Source organism: Drosophila serrata, unplaced genomic scaffold, assembly GCF_035046125.1.
Source record: "Drosophila serrata isolate PLE 108 unplaced genomic scaffold, ASM3504612v1 contig_382, whole genome shotgun sequence".
NCBI classification, from domain to species: Eukaryota; Metazoa; Arthropoda; class Insecta; order Diptera; family Drosophilidae; genus Drosophila; species Drosophila serrata.
In genome coordinates this window covers 10,629,181-10,648,918 of record NW_028257280.1, presented here as the reverse complement: position 1 = coordinate 10,648,918, position 19,738 = coordinate 10,629,181, and the positions used below count along the sequence as shown (strand labels likewise).

The 19,738-nt window shown below is 40.0% G+C and overlaps 2 protein-coding genes and 1 long non-coding RNA gene across 3 annotated transcripts in view; 1 reads left to right on the top strand and 2 right to left on the bottom strand.

Moving 5' to 3' along the window:
* The window catches only part of LOC110176399 (uncharacterized), a 92,320-nt gene extending 92,039 nt beyond the window's left edge, over positions 1-281 (top strand). Inside the window, 1 exon segment of the mRNA XM_020942734.2 lies at positions 2-281. Coding sequence (XP_020798393.2) covers positions 2-76 — 75 coding nt within the window. The 3' untranslated portion in view covers positions 77-281.
* Positions 1-19,738, bottom strand: part of LOC147642633 (uncharacterized) — a 174,206-nt gene that overhangs the window by 145,106 nt on the left and 9,362 nt on the right. The window lies entirely within an intron of this gene.
* LOC110176396 (serine/threonine-protein phosphatase PP2A 65 kDa regulatory subunit-like) lies at positions 9,400-11,529 on the bottom strand. Its single transcript, XM_020942728.2, has 3 exons — positions 10,756-11,529; positions 10,625-10,699; positions 9,400-10,566 (listed from the first exon to the last, which is right to left on the bottom strand). The coding sequence occupies exons 1-3, from the start codon at positions 11,395-11,397 to the stop codon at positions 9,523-9,525; spliced, it is 1,761 nt and encodes a 586-aa protein (XP_020798387.2). The 5' UTR covers positions 11,398-11,529; the 3' UTR covers positions 9,400-9,522.

The following is a 19,738-nucleotide window of genomic DNA, read 5'->3' as shown; positions in this document are numbered from 1 at the left end:
GCAGGTAGCAAACAACGAGCAACAGCCGCTGCAGCAGGCGGCGGTGTCGCAGGTTTACGGCCTGCCCGAAGTGTAAAAGGATTCAGGATTATGTGGCCATGGACGCACATATTTCCGCATATGCCTCGGAGCCCAGATCTAACCCTAGACTAAGTACTCAACCCCCGAAAGGATGCAAGTGCAACAGCAACAACCACACTGGCCAGACAGTGCAATAGACATAATTCCAGTTGATCTAATCAAACACGAAGCCGACAAAGTGGGAGAATACCCCGAAAACCCAACCCAAAGTTATGAATGTGTGTTATTTGTGTCTATTTTTGGTGGGGGTGGGCAAAACCCCCAATCAATGAAGTAAAACAAACAAAAAGTTAAAAGAAAAACAGAAAGCTCTAAATTTATTTTAGTAGGTATAAAACATATACACGAGTATGTAGGTATGTATATACCAGAGTAAGAATAGAGTGGGTGCTATATAAAGAGGGTAGTTATGATTTACCAAGGCTTGCCGTTTCACATTGCAAAAGAGAACGAAAAAGGATACCAAAGGATGTAGGCAGAAGATAAAACAAACGCTAATTATTAAGCCTAGTTCTAAGCCGAAATAAATAGTCTAAGCCCAAATGAAATAGAAAATATTAAGTGGGAAAAGTGTTTCGTTGACTGACAAATTCGTTTTGACAATTTTTAAAACCCCTGCATCTTCGATTCCGTTCATAAGTCCGATTGTTGCCATGAGTTTGACTTTGCAATAGATTCCATTCCGACGATCATTTCACCCCCGATATATATCGATTATCGATGTGCATAGGCATAAGCGTTTAGCAAGTAGTCCAGGGCAAGTCAAATGTTCCACCATTAGCTTCGATCAGTTGATTCACAATGATTATGAGTGTTTATCCAGCATTATCTAGAGAAATATCAATGTAAGCGTAACTGAGTTGAGCACCGACAACCACACACCATAAATCGAGTAGATAATTGCACTGAATACGATAACGAACGATACCCGATCGATCGAGCCAGAGATTATAGCAGTAGATGGACCCATGACTAGATAAAACTATATATATCCTAAAACGATATTCAAAACCAGAGGCTACACACCCACAACTGAGCACAACCCAAACACACTCTCACACACACACACAAAACGTATTCATGTATCGGTGTTTGTGTAACGTGTAAATGTACTAATGGGGAATACCTACATTTAAGAAACAAGGATAACAAATGGGCAGCAGCATAAATCTAGCGAAATATTTAGACAAGGATATGGATGAGAAAACGTGTAGCAAAAGCAAAATACAAAATGTAGTCAATGTTTAGCTAAGAAACTTAAGTGTAACTGTAAAACTATACACTAAATGTAAACCTAAAACACAATTATTTATGGTATTTACAGAGGCGAAACTGCAAATGAGAAATGAGAAATTTAGAAATGAGAAAACGGAAGAAAACCCAAAAATGAAAACGAATACAAATTGTAAACTATTTTATACATACCGAGAGAAAAACAAAAATCAACAAAGAGGCAGTATAATGCAAAAATGTATGAATCAAAATTAGAAAACTTTCAATTGGATGAGGAAAGGGGGAGGCAGTGGTAAAGAGAGATAGAGCCAAGGAAAAGCGAGTCTAATTTCTATTAGTTGTGATGCGAGCAAATCGATGTTACGGACAAAGGAAACTGATTTATTTTTTCAAACTTGGCATAACGTGTTTTTTGAGAGCCATCGACAAAACTGTGCATCGGCGAATGCATCACTTTACATATATATACAAATCTATATATATACATATATATATATATATATATATACACCTATATACTAAATGTTATTTGAGCAGACAAGAAAACTGTGTGCGAGAGCAAACAAGCTATGCATATAAATATAAATATATATATAAATAATTAAAAGTATATGGCGAAAACCAAATGGAAATTAAATAAAATTGTAGCTGAACATATGTTGGAAATGTTGGAAAATTATGGTAAATTACGAAATAAATATAATGAAGCAAAAAAAAGGGAAAAAATCAGAAATATTCTACGACATATACATAATAGCATAATTATATTTAATTATGTAAACTTAGTTACGATGTAAGCAAAAGGAATATAAATAAATGATTCAATGTTGTGTATGTACATATAAAATATATATTAAAACAAAAAAAAAAAACAAAGGAAACAAGATCTATATTAAAAACCCCCCTTATAATTACAAACAACAGCAATATGTGCGCATAACAAAGGCAGACTAACTAAAAGAAAATTGTATTAATATTTGCATATACATAAATGTAAAACAAAGCTGCCGGAGAGCATCTGTTTTGCATAGCCCCGGCGCAGACATATGATAGATCATAAAATAGCCCTATCAGATCCAACCAAACCCAACAACACAGAGTCAAGCACACTGCGGCTATATAATTGCATTTGTGACAGCAGCAGATATATATATAAAGATATATATATACGAGCAGCATATAAAAAGAGAATTATGAAAGGTGTGCAAGCAAAATGCCATAATTATGTTAAGCGCCTATCAAAAGCCTATCCAATTCAATCAAAACCGAATGAAGCCCCCAAAACAAACTCACACACACCACACTCACACTCAGCTATGGACAAACACACACATATATACACACACATACACACACTACACACACACAAGCACCCTTGAGTGTGTGGCTGAAAACACGTTAATATATGCATAGAAAAAGGCGCTGCCAGCGATTGCAGCCGATTGCAAGAGAGAAATAATCAAATAAAATGGAAAAATGTTAATCAAAAAACAGAAAAACAAAATTAAAAAAAAAAAAAAACAAATTCAATGATGTCTTTTTATTTTTTTAAGAGAGGGATACAATAAAGTGGAGTAAGGCTTAAGAGAGTTTAAAGAAACTATTAACAAGTTGATAAAGGTAAGTTATTTAGAGAGTGGAGAGACAGAAAATGGAAACAGTTTAAGAGTGCTGGAAGCTATGGAATAATAATTATTAATTAATTAATTATTAATAATTAATTAATTATTAATAATTATTATTATATATATATTATTAATAATTATTTCAGAAATTTCCTAAAGATTTCTTAAGACTAAAAAATAGTATTTAAATTCTATTAACTCCCAACTAATTTTAAATCAGCTTAAGAAATAAAAGTACACTTTTTATAATCAAAGGAAACATGTTTAACTATCTTTAAATATTGGATATGTATAAAGTCGTTCACTGACATTCTATTTAAATCATTTATAGTTTATTTTGTGCTTTCTTTATTACTTAATAAAGGAAAAATATCAACTAGTTAATAAACAATTAAAAATCATTAATGAATACCCAAACTTTAGAGCTCAAAAAATCATCTGAAATACTAGAACAGCCTGTTTGAAATATTTATTATCCAAAAAACTCCCTACAATATAGGTTTTAACAGATTCCCCACCATACTCGTTATATTTTTCAGGACCTTAAATTATTGTTAATTTTGATCCCAGTCCCCGCATGGATCGCATGGAATTATTTCAGACCGATAAACTGCAAATGAATTTGCAATGCTAATTGGAAATAAGAGAAAAGCTGCTCCGAAGTCACCCGCCCACAATCGAACCCGATGCATTCATGGCCCCGCAATGCTGCCATTGTGCACTGTTTTTTTTTTTTTTTTTTTTTTTTTGTTGATGCCCCACCCTTGGGGCAATCGTTGCACGCCAGTCACGTAAAATCAAAATTTTACCCCCACATGCGAGTGCACCTTTCAACTGCGGGGTACGTACATATATGTACATGCATATCAAACAAAAAAAAAAGTAGCGTCGCTGGCAATGCGGCTCATTGCACAACGGAACTGTACAATTTCAATATTTTACTGCATTTTCCACTTTGGCCGTGTCTCTGGGCCGCGTTGCTCTGTTATCCTGTCCGCCGGCCTGCCTTTCCTGCCGGAGGACAACCAGTCGTCGTTTCAGTGGCAATGCCATTGCCTGTTTAATATGCGCGCACAAAACGGCACGGTGGCGAAATATAAATAAAACAAATAGGCCCCACATCTCCCCCTCTCCATCTCCCCCTCCCTCCTCGAGTGCACACAATGCATAAAGTGCACATGTTACTCATACGCCCCGTTGGCCGCACAAAACGCAACTCGCATCGAGCTCAAAATTGGGCGCCCCTCTTGGATTCATGAATCACACACACACACACACACACACACGCACAGATGATGGTCGGGGAAAAGCTTTTTATTCGGCTTTGGGGCCGGGGCTTCTTAACAAACACTTGACTCACTTTACAGCAGTTTTAGTGGATAATTCTTTATACCGTCCCTGCCATGCAAAATATTTGGCAATAAAAACTAAGCGCATAAAATTTCACTGCATCATGTAGTTCGCTCTTGCCTTTTGTTTCACTCTCTGTTTTGTTTTCCCTTATTTTCTGTTTGTTTATATATATATAAATATGTATATTTTTTGTGCAGTGCAAAAGGACAACTGCAAAAGTGCACCTAAGCTGCCAAATATAAAAAACTCTGCTGCCGCTTAGAGTTTTGTATGAAAATTTTCTGGGGCTTATTACGAGGGATATTCTCCAGCCCGGCCCGGGACCTTAACGATGCCCGAAGGCTGAATGCCTTTGTCTCTCGTCTTTGGTCCCGTCCCCCAAATCGCAATTCACCTTCCACCTTTTTATGCTCTTTTAATAGCACTTGTTTAGCAAGCAAACAACGCTGGCAACTTAAAAAACTCCATCTCTCCGCCATGCTAAAAATTTTTATAGCAAAACTTTGAGTGTTTGTCTGTTTTATTAACCGTACCTGGCTGCCTTATTCGACTCCGTGGCGTTGCCAAAGTCAAAACTCTCAAGTCTTCGTCCTGTCTTATTCATAACACACACACACACACACCCATATATGTGGAGACTGCACTCGTGCTGCTGCAACACCACCAGGACAGGGCCAGGACTCTCAGCCAACATTTTATGTGTGTGAGCCATCTTGGCAAGGGCTGCTGCATTAATTGATGGAATTCTGTACTCCTTCAGATGTGGGATAAAAGCTACCAGTCATGATTGTTTTTGATGAGGTACATAAATAAAATTGTAAGCAATTTTGTTGTTTATCTTAAAATTTTCATTTTCAGTAAGTCTTAACCAGAAACAGAATTATTTCATCACCTTTAAGGAAGTTTAAATGAATTTGTAAGCATTTAAAGCAACACTTTTTTTTGATCCGTGTGATTTTCATCCGCCATTAAGCTGCAATATCTCGGCACCACCATCAACCCAGCATCGCCGGCACCGCAACGACAAACAACAATCTCGTTTTCAGAAAGCAAACGCTAATGACAAAATGCTAAAATTTGCCCAGCACTTGCCGGCGGTAAAGTGTAAGGGGATGGGGTTTGCTAGCGCTAGAAGGGGGTCCGCCGTTGTCTGGGAGTGCGTCCAAAAACCGCACAAGAGCGAGGCATCCATTAATTTTCGCACAACCGCAAAATTCAAAATTATTTATAAAGCTACGCAGGATGCGGCAATGGCGGCGGCGGCGGCGGCGGCAATGGCGGCTACGGTGACACGTGCAGAGATAGAGAGCAGTCCTGCTGTCTCACCACCTTAACCCGTTCGTGGCCAAGGACGAAAAAAAAAACAAAGTGAAACGCAACGGACCCAAATTGATATGAATTTTAACGAGTCAAAGCGAAAAGTGTCAGCAAGTAAGGGGCGTTAGCAGTGACAACATCTATCTGAAGCTTCTTATTCCAAAAGCACAGAAAGAAATTTTGATAATCAGTATGTAATACTGTCAGGTCACCAAGGATATTAAGATCCTTTAGAAAGTCATATTACTATTATTTCTTTTACAACTATTAACCACCTCTCTAAATTGACTTTAATCATATTTCCCAGCTACCTTTGTTCCCAGTGCACTTTCTATTTATCTTTGCAATCTCCACTCTCTGTCGGTTCGCTGCGGGGCCACTAAATTATACGCAGCATGGAAAAGAGGATGCTTCAACTCACACTCTCTCACTGCTCTCCACTTTATTCGAAATCCTGTACCCATAGTCCTGGCCCTCGGTACCCGGGTCCAATGCGTGGGCCAAGTTTTTAGCGCGATATCCGACGGTGCTTCCTCTAAAATTGCGAACAAATTACGCAGAAAACTATTATCGTTAGGAGCATATGTGACGCCGTTAGACAGAAAGCCAAAAGGCCCGAACCGGAGCAGGGCTAACACACCTAACACACCCATGATTCCTGCGCTTCCACCCCGTCCCCCGCTGCTGGCGGCCATGGCAAATGACTATGACAACGGCGCTTGAGTACCTAAATGCAGCTTCAGGACTCCGCTTCCCCATTCTCCGCGCTCTTTTTGGCACACTCTTCATGCTGGGGGTCCGCCTATTTAGCTCTGTGCGGTGTGAGTGTGTGTGTGTGTATGTGTGTGTGCATATGCAATAACCGCCAGTGCCACCACCGGCTTATCCCGCCTCCTCTTCCGAGTTCAAAATCAACGGCACCATCAGCATCACCAAAGCTGGAGCGCCGTTGGAGCCCATCACAAATGGTCGAGCTCGCTTATTGTCTGCTTTTGTGTGAGCGGACAGCTAAACCTCCTGGATGCTGCTCCTCCTTCTCCTCCTCCCATCCATGCTCCTCGATCGCTGGCTGCGTGGAAATTGCTTTGCCATGTTAATGTTGTTAGTTGATTTCAGTTTTGGCTTTCAAAGCCGCCCTTAACCCGGGGAGTGGACAATAGGGTCACAGCTTCGGGGATAGGGGGGATCGGAAGCAAGTAGCCAGGAGCCAGGAGCCAGGAGCGGGAAGCGAGAATGAGTACGAGTGCTGTAGGGCTGAATTTCAGGTGATTCCCGCAAAGAGCATTGCCAAAATTGTTAAATACATGCTCTCCAAAAACACCCAGCATGAGGTCATACATGACAACACTGAGAAAATAGATCTCAAAATAAAAAGAGCCTTCTTTTTAATTAAGAAATTTATGATATATATTAAAAATAATCAAATGTATAATTTCCCTTCCTTTACTTCTTTTAACATGACCAATAAACCCACTAATATTTTCCCTCTGTGTGAGTTTATGCCTTTGAGTTATGATCTGCCATCTACTATTTTTTGGGGGGTGTGGGTGGCATCATAGCTATATGCCCACTTTTAATGGTAATAAAATCTAAAGCTGCTTTTGAGCGCTCATGAATTCGTTGAACCGCTGCAGCTGCTGGCTCTAACGGAAGGCGGAAAGGCGGCTGATGTCCATCCGGCGGTGCGACAAAATGGCCGCTGTGCGCAAACGGAAGTGCACTAAACTAAACTAAGCCAAATTAATTGCCAGCTGTGGTTTAATGTGCCAAACAAAACTTTGATTGCGCCCCCAGATACGACGAGATGCTAGCCATCCGAGCTGCATCATTTGCATATTGAATGCTGCAGTCCTCAGGGAAAAGGCTTGCTCTTACCCCATCCCAAAAAAACATGAAGTATTCGACATGAAAAGCTATTAATTCCTACAGGAGACTTTATTAAAGACAAACACATACACACACAGACCGAGAGCCTGTTTGAAACTGCCATAAAACCGGCCAAAACTTAACCCAGCCCGCAAAACATCTAAGCCCCCCCAAAAAAAGAGGTAAGAAAAACCGAAAAAAACCTGGTAGCATAAAAACAGGAAGAGAGAGAGCACAGTGCACAGTGCGGGAAAATTAATGGTTCTGACATGGAATTTTAATAAAAATGCTTGCGTCTAGATAGCGAGAGGTGAAAAACTGGCCAGATGCAGACTGCTAATGCTCCTCCAGCCACCGAACCGAACTGAGCCGAGCTGCACTGCACTGCACTGCCACGGAAGCTGGTGCTAGTGCTGCTGGTGCTGTCATAATGCTGCAATTGTTCATTATCCACTAATGAACAAAAAGTGTGTGAAAATCGCACAGACAAAAACCTAAATGAAGAAAATGCCGCACAGCTCGCTGAGAGAGATGAAAAAGGAACAGCGGCGAGTGACACACGTGGGGCAAGTTGGGGGGCTTAGAGAAAAGGAAGGCCTGGAAACACGTTGCTCTGTCAGCAAGCAAAGAGTCAGAGTGCACTAAGGGAAAACTACATGTATTTATTAAAACGTTAATTATTAAGTTCTTAGTTGAAAAAATACATGGCTCATTAATTGAGTTTTGAGCAGAGCTGTTTACACTGTGCATCCTAGTTCTCCGCCTTTTTAGAGACTCAGTAAACTCTTCTACAATGCATAATCTTAAATTGTAACCCAGATTTTAATGTTTCCTTTAAGTAATGTAATGAAATTGGTTTGTATTTTAATAACTAATTCAAATAAATCCCATTTTCGAGAAGTGCAGGTGCCTTCCAAGCAGCATTGGCTTTAATTTGCGCTGCTTCTCGCACGTTTTCTTATTTGCCATCTGTATTGAGGCCAGGAGGCAGGAGACCAAGGAGACCAAGGAGACTGGGACTAGGACTGAGATGTGGTAGTGAGACGGCTGGGGGCCGGACTCTCTGAGGGTCGGCAGACGTTGCTTTGAGTGCATTACGTGGAATTTTTGAAGCACTTAAGCTGCTCCATAAAATGCTGCCGTTGCTCCTGCTGCCGTTTGCTTTGCAGCTACCAGCTTTCACATGTGACAGTTGCAGTTGCCGCCGCCGCCCAAGTTCTGGGCCTTTGGTCCTCGGCATTGGGTCCTCTGTACTCTGCTTGGTCCTTGCTTCACAGCGGATCCATCCTTGGTGGGTCGCTGGTGCTTTTGTCTGCAGCGTTTTTGTTCGTGCGGCATTTTCTAATGACAATTGTTTTGCAATATAAATTGCACAAGTGCGCAATATTTGCCTTTGTTTATGCGAAAACTTCAGCATTGCCTAGACTCATGCGCCTGACACCTGCCACCTGCCCACCGAAACAAACAAAACAAGAAAAAAAAGAAATGGCACACACACACACACACATAAACACAGAGATATAGAAGAAAGCCAACCATTTGTCTCGCTCTGCACGTCTACCTCCCCCTTCCCAACCCTAATCTCTGCTCACAATTTCCCATTTTCCCGGCTCGGAGAGAGAGAGAGAAGCTGCTGTTTCTTGTTTCATTACGCCAACAGAAATTCCCGAAAGCAGCAAGGCAGGCAGCAGCGAAGCAGCAGTTGCATTCAATGGCTTTTGTTGGGGTCGTGATATTTGCTAAATTAAATGACGTGAGTTATGAGATACGATTGTTTGACCGGGTTCTCCGGCCTCAGTAGACGAGACATGTTGCAGGTTATGGCACACAAAAAAATATGAGAATTTCATTTGGTAATGGCTCAACTCAACTACAAAGTGAACTTAATATCTATATGTTACTGATTAAAGCCACAGGAGAGGTTGTGAAAATTACGTATACGTATATAGATTGGGAAATGGCTGGAATATAATTATTATACATTTTCGTATCTACTAAAAGCTTTGTGAATGTTTCTCAGAGTTATAGTGTAATAAAAGATGCTTGATTATGCTGCTGCTATACCGTCAATAGCCTGAGCAGCAAAATACTTGACATCCGCATCCGTGTCCACCTTCAGTTTGTCAAGAGTGGGCTTCACTTGATCTTCAATGACACTGGCCTCCAGGAAGGGAGTCATCTTCTGCAGGGTTTTGGCCACATTGAAGCGAACATTGGCTATAGGATCAGCAGCGAGTTGGAGAACTGTAGGAAGCAGCAGTCTTACAGTTATATCTGTACCACAAACCTCGGCCAAAACGCTCAGACAGAGCAAACAAGTCATTCTATACAAATAGTTCGTGTTGCGTGACATAATCAGGATCATGGGAATGATGGTCTGCTCAGCCCAAGGAGCTCCAAAATGATTCACCAGTTTCTTCAAGTTAAGGGCAGCAGCCTCTCGAATGGCAAAAACATGATCATTGAGCCAGAACTGGCAAAGACCGTGCAACTTTTTGTTGAAGAACTCCTGTCCCAACTGACCGGCCAGAGAAGGCATATATTCTACGATGGCCAATCGCACCCTCCACTTGGAATCCTCAGCCAGCTCAAATACGGCGGGTAGGATTGACTCTGACACCTGCTGAATGTTCATGATGTCATTGATACAATCCATTTTGGAGATGATATTCAGACGGACTTCCGGGCACTCGTCCCTGAGTTGTATATAGAACAGAGGCAGCAAGTCCTCCACAGTTTTATAGGCACCCAATATGGGACTTAGACCCATAATGACAGAGGCCACAGCCGATCTGACATGTGAATTCGAATCTGAGATCAGATCTTGAACACTGGGCAAAATGCAGTTGAGTATAATCTGCGCCTGGTTGGCCTTGGCTAGATTGGCACAAAAATCTGTTACTTTGCTAGCCACCGCAGCGCGAACCTCAGCCTCAGTGTCCTTGAGCAAACTCTGGAAGTCTGGCAACAGTCCGATTAGGGTAATATCAGGACCCACAGCCATTTGCAAGTCCACAAACTTCTCGGCAACCTTACAGCGCACGCGCCACGACGGATCCTTGGCACACTGACGCAGTGAGGGTAAAATCAACTACAAAAACGAATTTGATACAATTAAATGAATTTTATACAATTAAAATATATATAACCTGCTCAATGTCCTCTTGGGGCAACAACTGGGCAATGGTGGGGCAAGCCTCAACGACCAGCAGACGAACAGAGTCCTAATCAGAGAAAGGTATCAAATATTCCCCCTATAGAGTAAAAGTTAGAGGCTCACCTGCTCATCTTTAGCCAGTTGCACAAAGCTGGGGATCAAGTCCGACTTGAGGTGCTCGATTTCCATAACTTTACTAAACTCACTCAGCTTACTAGTTGCTGCACGTCGCACCATGGCCGTCTCGTCCTGACACAGCTTACAGAAACTGGCGCGCAGGCTTTCCTTCACAGGTTGAGGGAGACGAGGATAACAGACCGAAAAAAGGCTGCAAGCCGAGAGACGGCCGGGAAACCAGTCATCTGAGGCAAGGCGTTGCAGCGTTGGCACCACATGGATCTCTAGGTCCAGAGGACTGTGCTCATTGGCCACATTGCGCAGGGATTCAACGGCCATGTCCCGGACCACACTCTCCTCAATGGTGGCCAAACTCTCGAGTGGTGGTATCAAGTACATGGCAAATTCAGGACCTCCAACGAAACTTGTAAACTTTCCCAGCTGATCAGCCAGAACCAGCAACACCTCAACATCGTATATGGCCTCGATGAGAAAAGGTATCAACTCGGATCTAGTGCGCTCCTCGCCTAAAGCCAGAGCAATGGTGGATAGCTTTCTAATGGAGTTTAGACGCACCTGGACATCCTCGTTTTTCAACTCTTCGATAAGCACGGCAATGGGATATAAAGGGTCACCCAGAGATGCCATCTTCTCAGCTACTTTTAATACAATTACAATCACAATTATCGTAAAATCAGATCAGTTTGAAAGGTTTTCCCTTTTCGACTGTAAAAAGTACCTATTTTGATTAGTTTTCCAATAAAAACTAGATGATTTTGATAATGTAATAAGTAATCTTTTATAGAAGAAAGGACTGAAACAAATAACAATATTTTGCCATAACAAGGACACTTTTAAAAGGGTCATAAAATAAAAAGCAGACACATTACTTGCAATGCTTGGTTGACGAAATTATCCCTATTTGCATATCATTTCCCCAAGTGAACTTACCGCAAACACATACATTCATAAAAAGGACTCAATTCCTTTAACGGTGCGTGCATGTTTCTGCGGTCCTGGCAGTTGCAAGTTGTAAGTTGGCAGGCTGTCCGAGGCTGGTTTTTAAAACCCGCTTCCAGCACTGCAAATATGTAACGTTCCGCTAATGTAAATTTATTGTTAAGCAAAAAGTGGGTGGTTAAAAAGGAGGGGCAGGGAAGGCCGTGAACCACGTACTCCGCGCAGGTCAACGAGGCAACCACAGTGGGCCCACGGTACCACCACCAGCGCCACCCCTAGGAGCAACAATCACCCACAATTACACTGCCAAAATATATAGATTTTTTTATGAAAGATAATGTTTTAGACATTATTTCAAATATTCTTCAATCTTTATTTCTATTTTTTTAAGGATATAAAGTTGAATATTTTTTATGAAGTAAATTCCTATAGTTTACGCTTGGGTTTCTTTGTAAAAACTATTTTTAAAGTTATTCAAAACTATAAATATTTTAAAACCATTTCTTGTATTTTTTCTATGCATTTTTTCCAGGTGCACCTCGACAGTCACCTGGCAAGTGCAACGGCGTACAATAAATCTAATTTGCGTCGCATTTAATGACTTTGTCCAGGCCCCTGCTTCGGCCTTCGTTGCCAACATCAGCGTGAAAATAGTGGGGGGTTCCCCTAACGAGGCACTAGGTGGGGATACCTGAGCTCCTCCTGGCCAGGTGGACATGAGATGGAGATGGAGATGGAGACTGAGAGCTGGGGGCAGCAAAAGAGATGACATTTAAGCCGTTGTTGCCGGGACAATTTGAGCCAGCCATATTTTTAGGGAGCGTTGCAAAGTGCCTCCATAAAGTAATTAAAAGCGTTAATTAGAATTATGTGACAAAGTTAATGCGCAAATTGTAAATTAAACAATGCGCGAAAAAAGTTGTTGTGGCTTTTGAGGGTTGTGCCTTTTTAAGCATTAAGCCAATCCAACTATCTACTAACAAGAACGAATCTTAGGTCTGTCTCTCTTGCTTTCATAAAGGGAAATTCTACTGACTGGGCTAAAAATGAAAATATAAATATATTCTTTCAATAAATTGTTGCTCATCTGACAAATGAATGCTGAAATTGGGGGCCTGACAAGAGTGTCCCCAGAAAAAAATATAACATACACACACATGACGGGTATTTATCAAGTTTTACAAACGGAAAAAGTAAAGTGAACATCAGACACCATGAGTCTGTGAAACATTTGTTGCGTCGTGATTTGGCTGATTTATACCCTTTGATATGTACTCCTTGTGCTCCGGCAAAAGGGGCCCGATAATCGAGAGTGTAGCAGCTTCATTGGCCTAATAAAATGCATGAAACGGCCTTTTTATCTTCAAGTTAAATTTATGACTAACACAGGATACTGCGATTATGCAACGAATTTCAGGAACTGTATTTGGAAAAATAAAGCAGAAAAGTAAAGGATATTCAGCTTTACAAAAAATGGTTTTATAACTTGCTATGATTTATGCATTTAAATGAAATCTATAGAATAACATTTTGTAAAAAATTTACCATTTTATTTTTCAATTATTTCACAAACAGTACTTCTCCATAAACCCATAACAAAATATATTCCTGTTAGTCTAAACAGTAATTTGCATATTTGATGCCATCGAGCTGGCCGTGCTTTAATATTTTCCCAATGCCTTGGCATTTTTGATTTACAGCCCGCCGAGTAGATATGCCTGGGAAATTTTTAAATATTTCCACTGAAATAAATCCCCTCTTTCTCTCTCACTCTCTCCCTCTCTCTCTTTCTGGGGGGAGGCCCAACTAAGCGATCCTAATTTGCTTTGTATTCCGACTGAAGGCATCTCAACCCCGCCCGGTCCCGTGCAGACATTCTGTGAGGAGAGGCATTCATTCATTTCATTTGATTTTCGTTTCGTTCCGTTCCGTTTTTGGGTACGCATTTCACGAGAAATGATTTATTAAAATTCCACAACGCAGCAGATGAGATGAGATCCTTTTGGGGGGAGAGCTTGAACCTCAATGACATTAATAATGGAAATGCCTTTCAGCTGGCCCCCCATCCTTCGGACTCCCCCAAAGTATGCAACAGTTTGGCAACTGGCTTTAAAATATTTACGTCTCCTCGCTTCGGCATGCATGCTAAACTTTGCCAGCAATTGACCTCGGTCAAACATAAACAAAAAGAGGCAAACCAAAAAACCAGAAAGGAAAATTCATTCGCTCTTGCCAAATTATTCAAGTCAAACAAGACCAACAACTCACCGGTTGTGTTGTATAAAATATGCAACAGCCTCTCCTGTGAAAGCTTCAAAGCTGGCCAAATTCTACAAGTTTGATTCTTCACTTACTCCCACCGCTCTTCTCTACTTGAGCTAAAAGCATTTAAGTTCCAATAAAATTATGTTGTTGCGGTCGAAAGGAGGGGCGTTGCCTTGATTTACGTCTCCACAGAAACCAGGCTGAATCTTTAATGAGAAGCCAACTAAACTGGTCAATACTCAGTGGTCACATCCTTGAATCACTAAGAGATATGAAAGCAGCTTAAAATTGAGGAAAAAGGATGTTAAGACTGCAAGTCTTAAATCACATATTCCTGGACTTTTCCTATGGCTTGATTTTAGTATAGTTAAAATATCCTTAATCTCAATTTATAACATGAAATTAAGAGTCAATTCCAAGTATATATTTTTCTCTGTGTAAGATGTTGTCATTTTTGTGGCTTAATCGTTGTTGTTTTCTGCTTAGAAGCTGGCCCATGAACCCAAAAAGTACTCAGACTTTCTACTCAGTTGGAAAGGGATATCCGGCAAAGACACTTTATTTGGTTTTGCGGGAATTGCCTTTTATTTTCTTGGTAAAAGTTTCGTTTGATTGTATTAATTGTTTTGTTATTCTTGGCAGCCAGTTAACCGAAAATTGTAAATTAATTGCTTGGAAACCAAAGCCACTCTTTGTCACTGCGTATGTGTGTGTGTATGTGTATGGGATGTATTGTAATTATTATCTTTTCATTTGCATAAAACTGATTACGAGTTTGGGAATATTTAAATTTCACTTCCAATGGTCTCTGTGAAGGAAACAACTAACTGCCAGATGGATAATTGCCATTATCTGATTACGCTTTATGCCGAATCGAATTTATTGCTGCAATTTACATACTTTTTTGTATTTAATTTTCAATTTTCTATATGCAAACAAACGAAGTTTAACTTTGGTTACATACCCAGCCCATTTCATGGCACACAAATAACAAGAAAATATAAGTATATCACAAAGAGTGCGCCGGGCAACAAATTGCTCTGGTAATTATATCAATAAATTTGATCAAATATAATGCAAGGCAAGTAAGGGCAGATCCTTTGTACATTTTCAATTCACATTTGGCATTTACAAATTTTTGCATTTGCATAAACTAAATGCACTTAAATAAAGAGTAATGTAGTTTATTTAATTTTCGTTATTTGCTTTTAAAATGACTGAAAATGAATATTTAAATTTGATTTCTCTAGTTCTAAGTAAATTGGCCTTTAGACAAAGGAGAAATTGGTTACTTTATAATTTTATTAAGAGGTAATTATTCCACTTGATTTTTCGATTATTAAATTACTATTTAAGAACAACACTAATCTCATTTTCCGAAATATAAAGTCTTACGAAATGGAAACTGGTTACAACAATCAAAAATTGAATCGCATTTTTGGCTTTGCACTCGCACTCGTAAAATATAGAAATATAATGCTGAATGATGCCAGCTGACGCTTCAGTTTTTAGCGAGCCCGAGAGTGTGAGTCCCTGTACTTTATTACACAACCAGGTGCAGGAGGGGCAGGGGCAGGGACAACTGGTGGCAACAACAAATGCCACTAATAACACCAATGCAGCAGCACAGACAAAAACAATAAATAAATAAAAAGATGGCATGGCTTTGTCATTGCCATTCCCCCTTTCTATTTCAACATATTTCTGATGCTGATGCTCGCAAAACCGCAACGGTTGCTGCCTCGCACAAATACTCACAAAAGCCCACCACCACTACAGACACACCACACCCATTGAAGTTATAAAACACATACATGCACAGACACAAAGGAGTACATTTTTCGCTTTTATTTGTTTTCACAATATTTGTACGTGTTGGTTTCACCGAGTGTGTGTTCCTGTGTATGTGTGTATGTGTGTGAAGAAGGACGAGTGTTATATTTTCATTTTTCGTTGCTTTGAATTCGTCGCCCCAGCGAAAATTCCCAGAAATTTGTCTTCACACGCCTGTCAAACCGTTGCACCGCTGTCATCTATTTGCTAGGCTTAACCGTGGTCCGAAATCCAAACACAGCGAGAAAAATCCTTTTAGTATCAGTTGCAGAAATTTATTTTAAAAAAATATATAAAATTATCCATTAGCATTAGGTAAATTTGGGTAATGATTAAATACAAATAAGCTTGTAACCCATCGATTTTTCTGTTGACATTGAATTTAATTAGAGACTTCAATGAAATTATATAAAGTACTATTTACTTTTTATCCCCTAGCAGGGTAATAAAATTTAAGTCAGAAGCATTCAATTCAGTGAAGGAGTCATTTCCGACCCTATAAATTATATATATTCTTGATCAGCATCAACAGGCGAATCATTCTAGACATCAAGGAAAGAAATTTAATTTTTGGAAATTTTTTTCATAATTTTACAACAGGATTTTACATTGTTGACATGTTGGAAAATTGACAAAATTTTTAATATCTTAAAAATTAAGTACAGGAATGCAGATTTATTAACCGATAAAAACCTAGCACAGAACAGCTTTCCGAATGGGAATTTATACATTTTTGGCTAAGTTATGAGTTTTTCAAGGTGTGGGATATAGAAAAATCGGCATATAAATATATAAGTATAAATATCGCCTTGCAGGGTATTATAATTTTAGTTAGAAGCATGAAACTAAGTGAAGGAGTCATTTCCGACCCTATAAATCATATATATTCTTGATCAGCATCAAAAGGCGAATCTTTCTAGACGTCAAGGAAAGAAATTAATTTTTTGAAATTTTTTTCATAGATTTATAACCTGTTTTTGCATTGTTAACATTTTGAAAAATTGACAAAATTTTTAATATCTTAAAAATAAAATACAGAAATGCAGATTTATTAACCTATTAAAAACTAACAGAGAACAGCTTTCCGATTGGGACTTAATGCATTTTTGGATTAGTTGTGAGCGATTTCCTCTGCAAGGGTATCTACATTTGAGGTACCCGAATTTAACTTCCCTTCTTGTTTATAATAATTTCGTCCTATTCATATTTTTTTTCTTTCAGTGCAACGATCCCTGGTCCACTTAGTTGGCATGCGCGACCACAGACCAAAAAGCTCGTGTGTACGTGGACACAACAAATTTCTGGTTCTGAATTTTTACAAAGTTTGCACTTTTTCCTGGGGTTTGGGGGCGGGGAGCAACGAAAGGGTTAAGGGCTAAGGGCCAAGGAGAAGCGGGTTAAGTGGGGGGGGTTAGGGGGGGAGCATATTTGCTCTGCCCGCTGGACATTTGGGGTGCTCCTTTGTTTGCCGTTACCGCTGCACGATTAAAATGTGCTCGACAAAGGAATTATTTAATACACGTTTCACCTTTTTGCCCAAGATTTTTATTTGCACTGTGTCGCATCTGGCATTCATACATACATACATATATGCTATGCTATGGTGTGTGTGTGTTGGTATCTGTGAGTTTGCCTCAAGTAAATAGCGTGTTGGTTACACATTTGTGTGCCCGTTTTTGGCTCTGCACAAATATTTGAGAGCAGGGAGTCGCGCTTACATTACGGCAGGAGCATTCAGCAGCAGCTGAAAATATAACGTATACGCAGCATTAGCATGCATACCTGTCTATTTCTGCTCGCGAGTATTTGCCTTGGAACAGGTAGGTGTGGCTGCTGCAGGTGTAAGTGTACCAGTATTCGTAAGGACACCCCTCCTGTGTGTGTGTGTGTATATTTGTGCTAAACGCTTAATGCTTGACAGCGTGCATGACTTTGATATAGGCAAACTTTTGGCCCATTACAATAAATGCAAATGTTAAGCTAACAGGCAACACTTTCTGCAAGAGTTGCCCAGAAGGCCATAAAAATACACACACACACACACGCACACATAGAACATGTGGAAGCGCAGATATAAAATTTATTTATTCAGCTTGCCAAAAATCCCACAGATAATAATTTCATTTACGCATTCCCACAACCTGAAACCGAGACGTCATAAAAATCAACAGAGTTCACAAGACCGATGATAAGTCTGCCATTATAGCATTGCTCCGATAAGCAGGCGACAGCGGCAGGTGAATAAACAGGTGAACAAATCCCGGCAAGAAGAGGCCATAAAATTAAGCAAGGCAAGTAGAAATCACAACACACACACACACAGACATCCATTCAACTTTAACTACATAAAAAGTAATGCCTGCACGGAGAGAAAGTAAAGATATAATTAATCTTTATAAGAGTGTGATTTTAAGTGTCATCTTTGCTGAAATGCACTTAAATTCCATGATATGTACAGATATATATATATATATTCTTGATCAGCATCAGCCGGATGGAACGACTATATTATATAGTCCATAGGAACAATCTCTGTTACTCTATCCCGCCTTTTATTCCTGCCTCTATCGAGGTCTCTCCCTCTCTCTCTCTCTCTCCATCTCTAGGGATGTTTGTTTCTCTGTATTTCTCTGTGCCTTTCTCTATAAATATTCTTTCTCTCTCGCTCTCACTTTCTCTGTTCTCTCTACTCTGGGACTATAAATAGAGGAACTGCTAGCGCACCCACCTCATACTGTTGGCGGCCTCCCTACTGGATACATCTATAGTGATGGTGCCTCTCGACCCCAAAAATATTATCTGACTAATGGAATACATCTGGATTACTAGAAGAAGCTGAAGTCAACAAGAATATAACTCCAGACTGGAATTAATTAAGCAATGACTGTGCGTCCTCTACTGTGGTAAGTCTTAACAATGGCAATTATATCATGTATGTAAATGCTGTAGATGGGATCATACGTAAGTCTAGAACCAGCTATCTTAGCTATGAATTTAATTTATATCTCAAAAATGTAAACAAAATTCAACGACTTCTTGGAATTCTGCTCTCTGTATTCACTTTCCTATCTATATTCACCTGTAAGCACTTCAGCTCAACCATTTTCAGATTTTCCACTCACAATTATGCATAATACGACGCTTATCGCCCCTCCAATTGCCCGGAGAAAATGCGGTCATGAAGTGGAAGGAGAAGGAGATGAGGGAGGGACTATCCTTATATGCATACACGATATCATAATCATCTATTAGCAAGGCAAATATCAGTGAATGGCCAACTGGATGTGCTCCTGACTGGGAGGGGTCGGGTCATAAGTGCAGCATCATTTCCGTTACATATAAATACACTTTTCTGGTTCAATTGCGGCTGTTGGCCATGACTTGGCCGGCATTTGGAATCGGCCAAAGCATCGACATCGATATCGGCATCTTCTGCACGGCAGTCAACAGTCAACGAGCGCAATTTAAACTTGTTACGTGCTTCCAGCATCGTCATGTTCAGCGTAATGAAATGTGGAGCACAGATACAGGAACAGACTGAGAGAAAAATCATTGATTAATATTTATAGATTCTTGGGAAAGTTATAAAGAAAATCTTTTCCTTTCTTGGAAATATGTTGTTTTCATTTTTGTTATATTCAAGATCCGAAAACAAACCATTTTCTCCCTGTGCACTCATCTACCCAGTCACTTGGTGAGTATCTTGTGCTAGTCAGACACGGCAGCATTTTTCTGCCTGATTTGAAGATGCCGTCTCTGGCCATCGAAGCGTGCCCTTTTATTACTATCCCATATCCTAGAATACTGGCAAGTCATGCCAGCTCCTTTTTTGTCCTTATGTGTTTATCTCAAGTTGAAAATTATGAATCTTTACCAGTTTGCCTTTGGCATTGTCGGGGATTTTAAGCCTTGTTTCAGTATTATTACATTT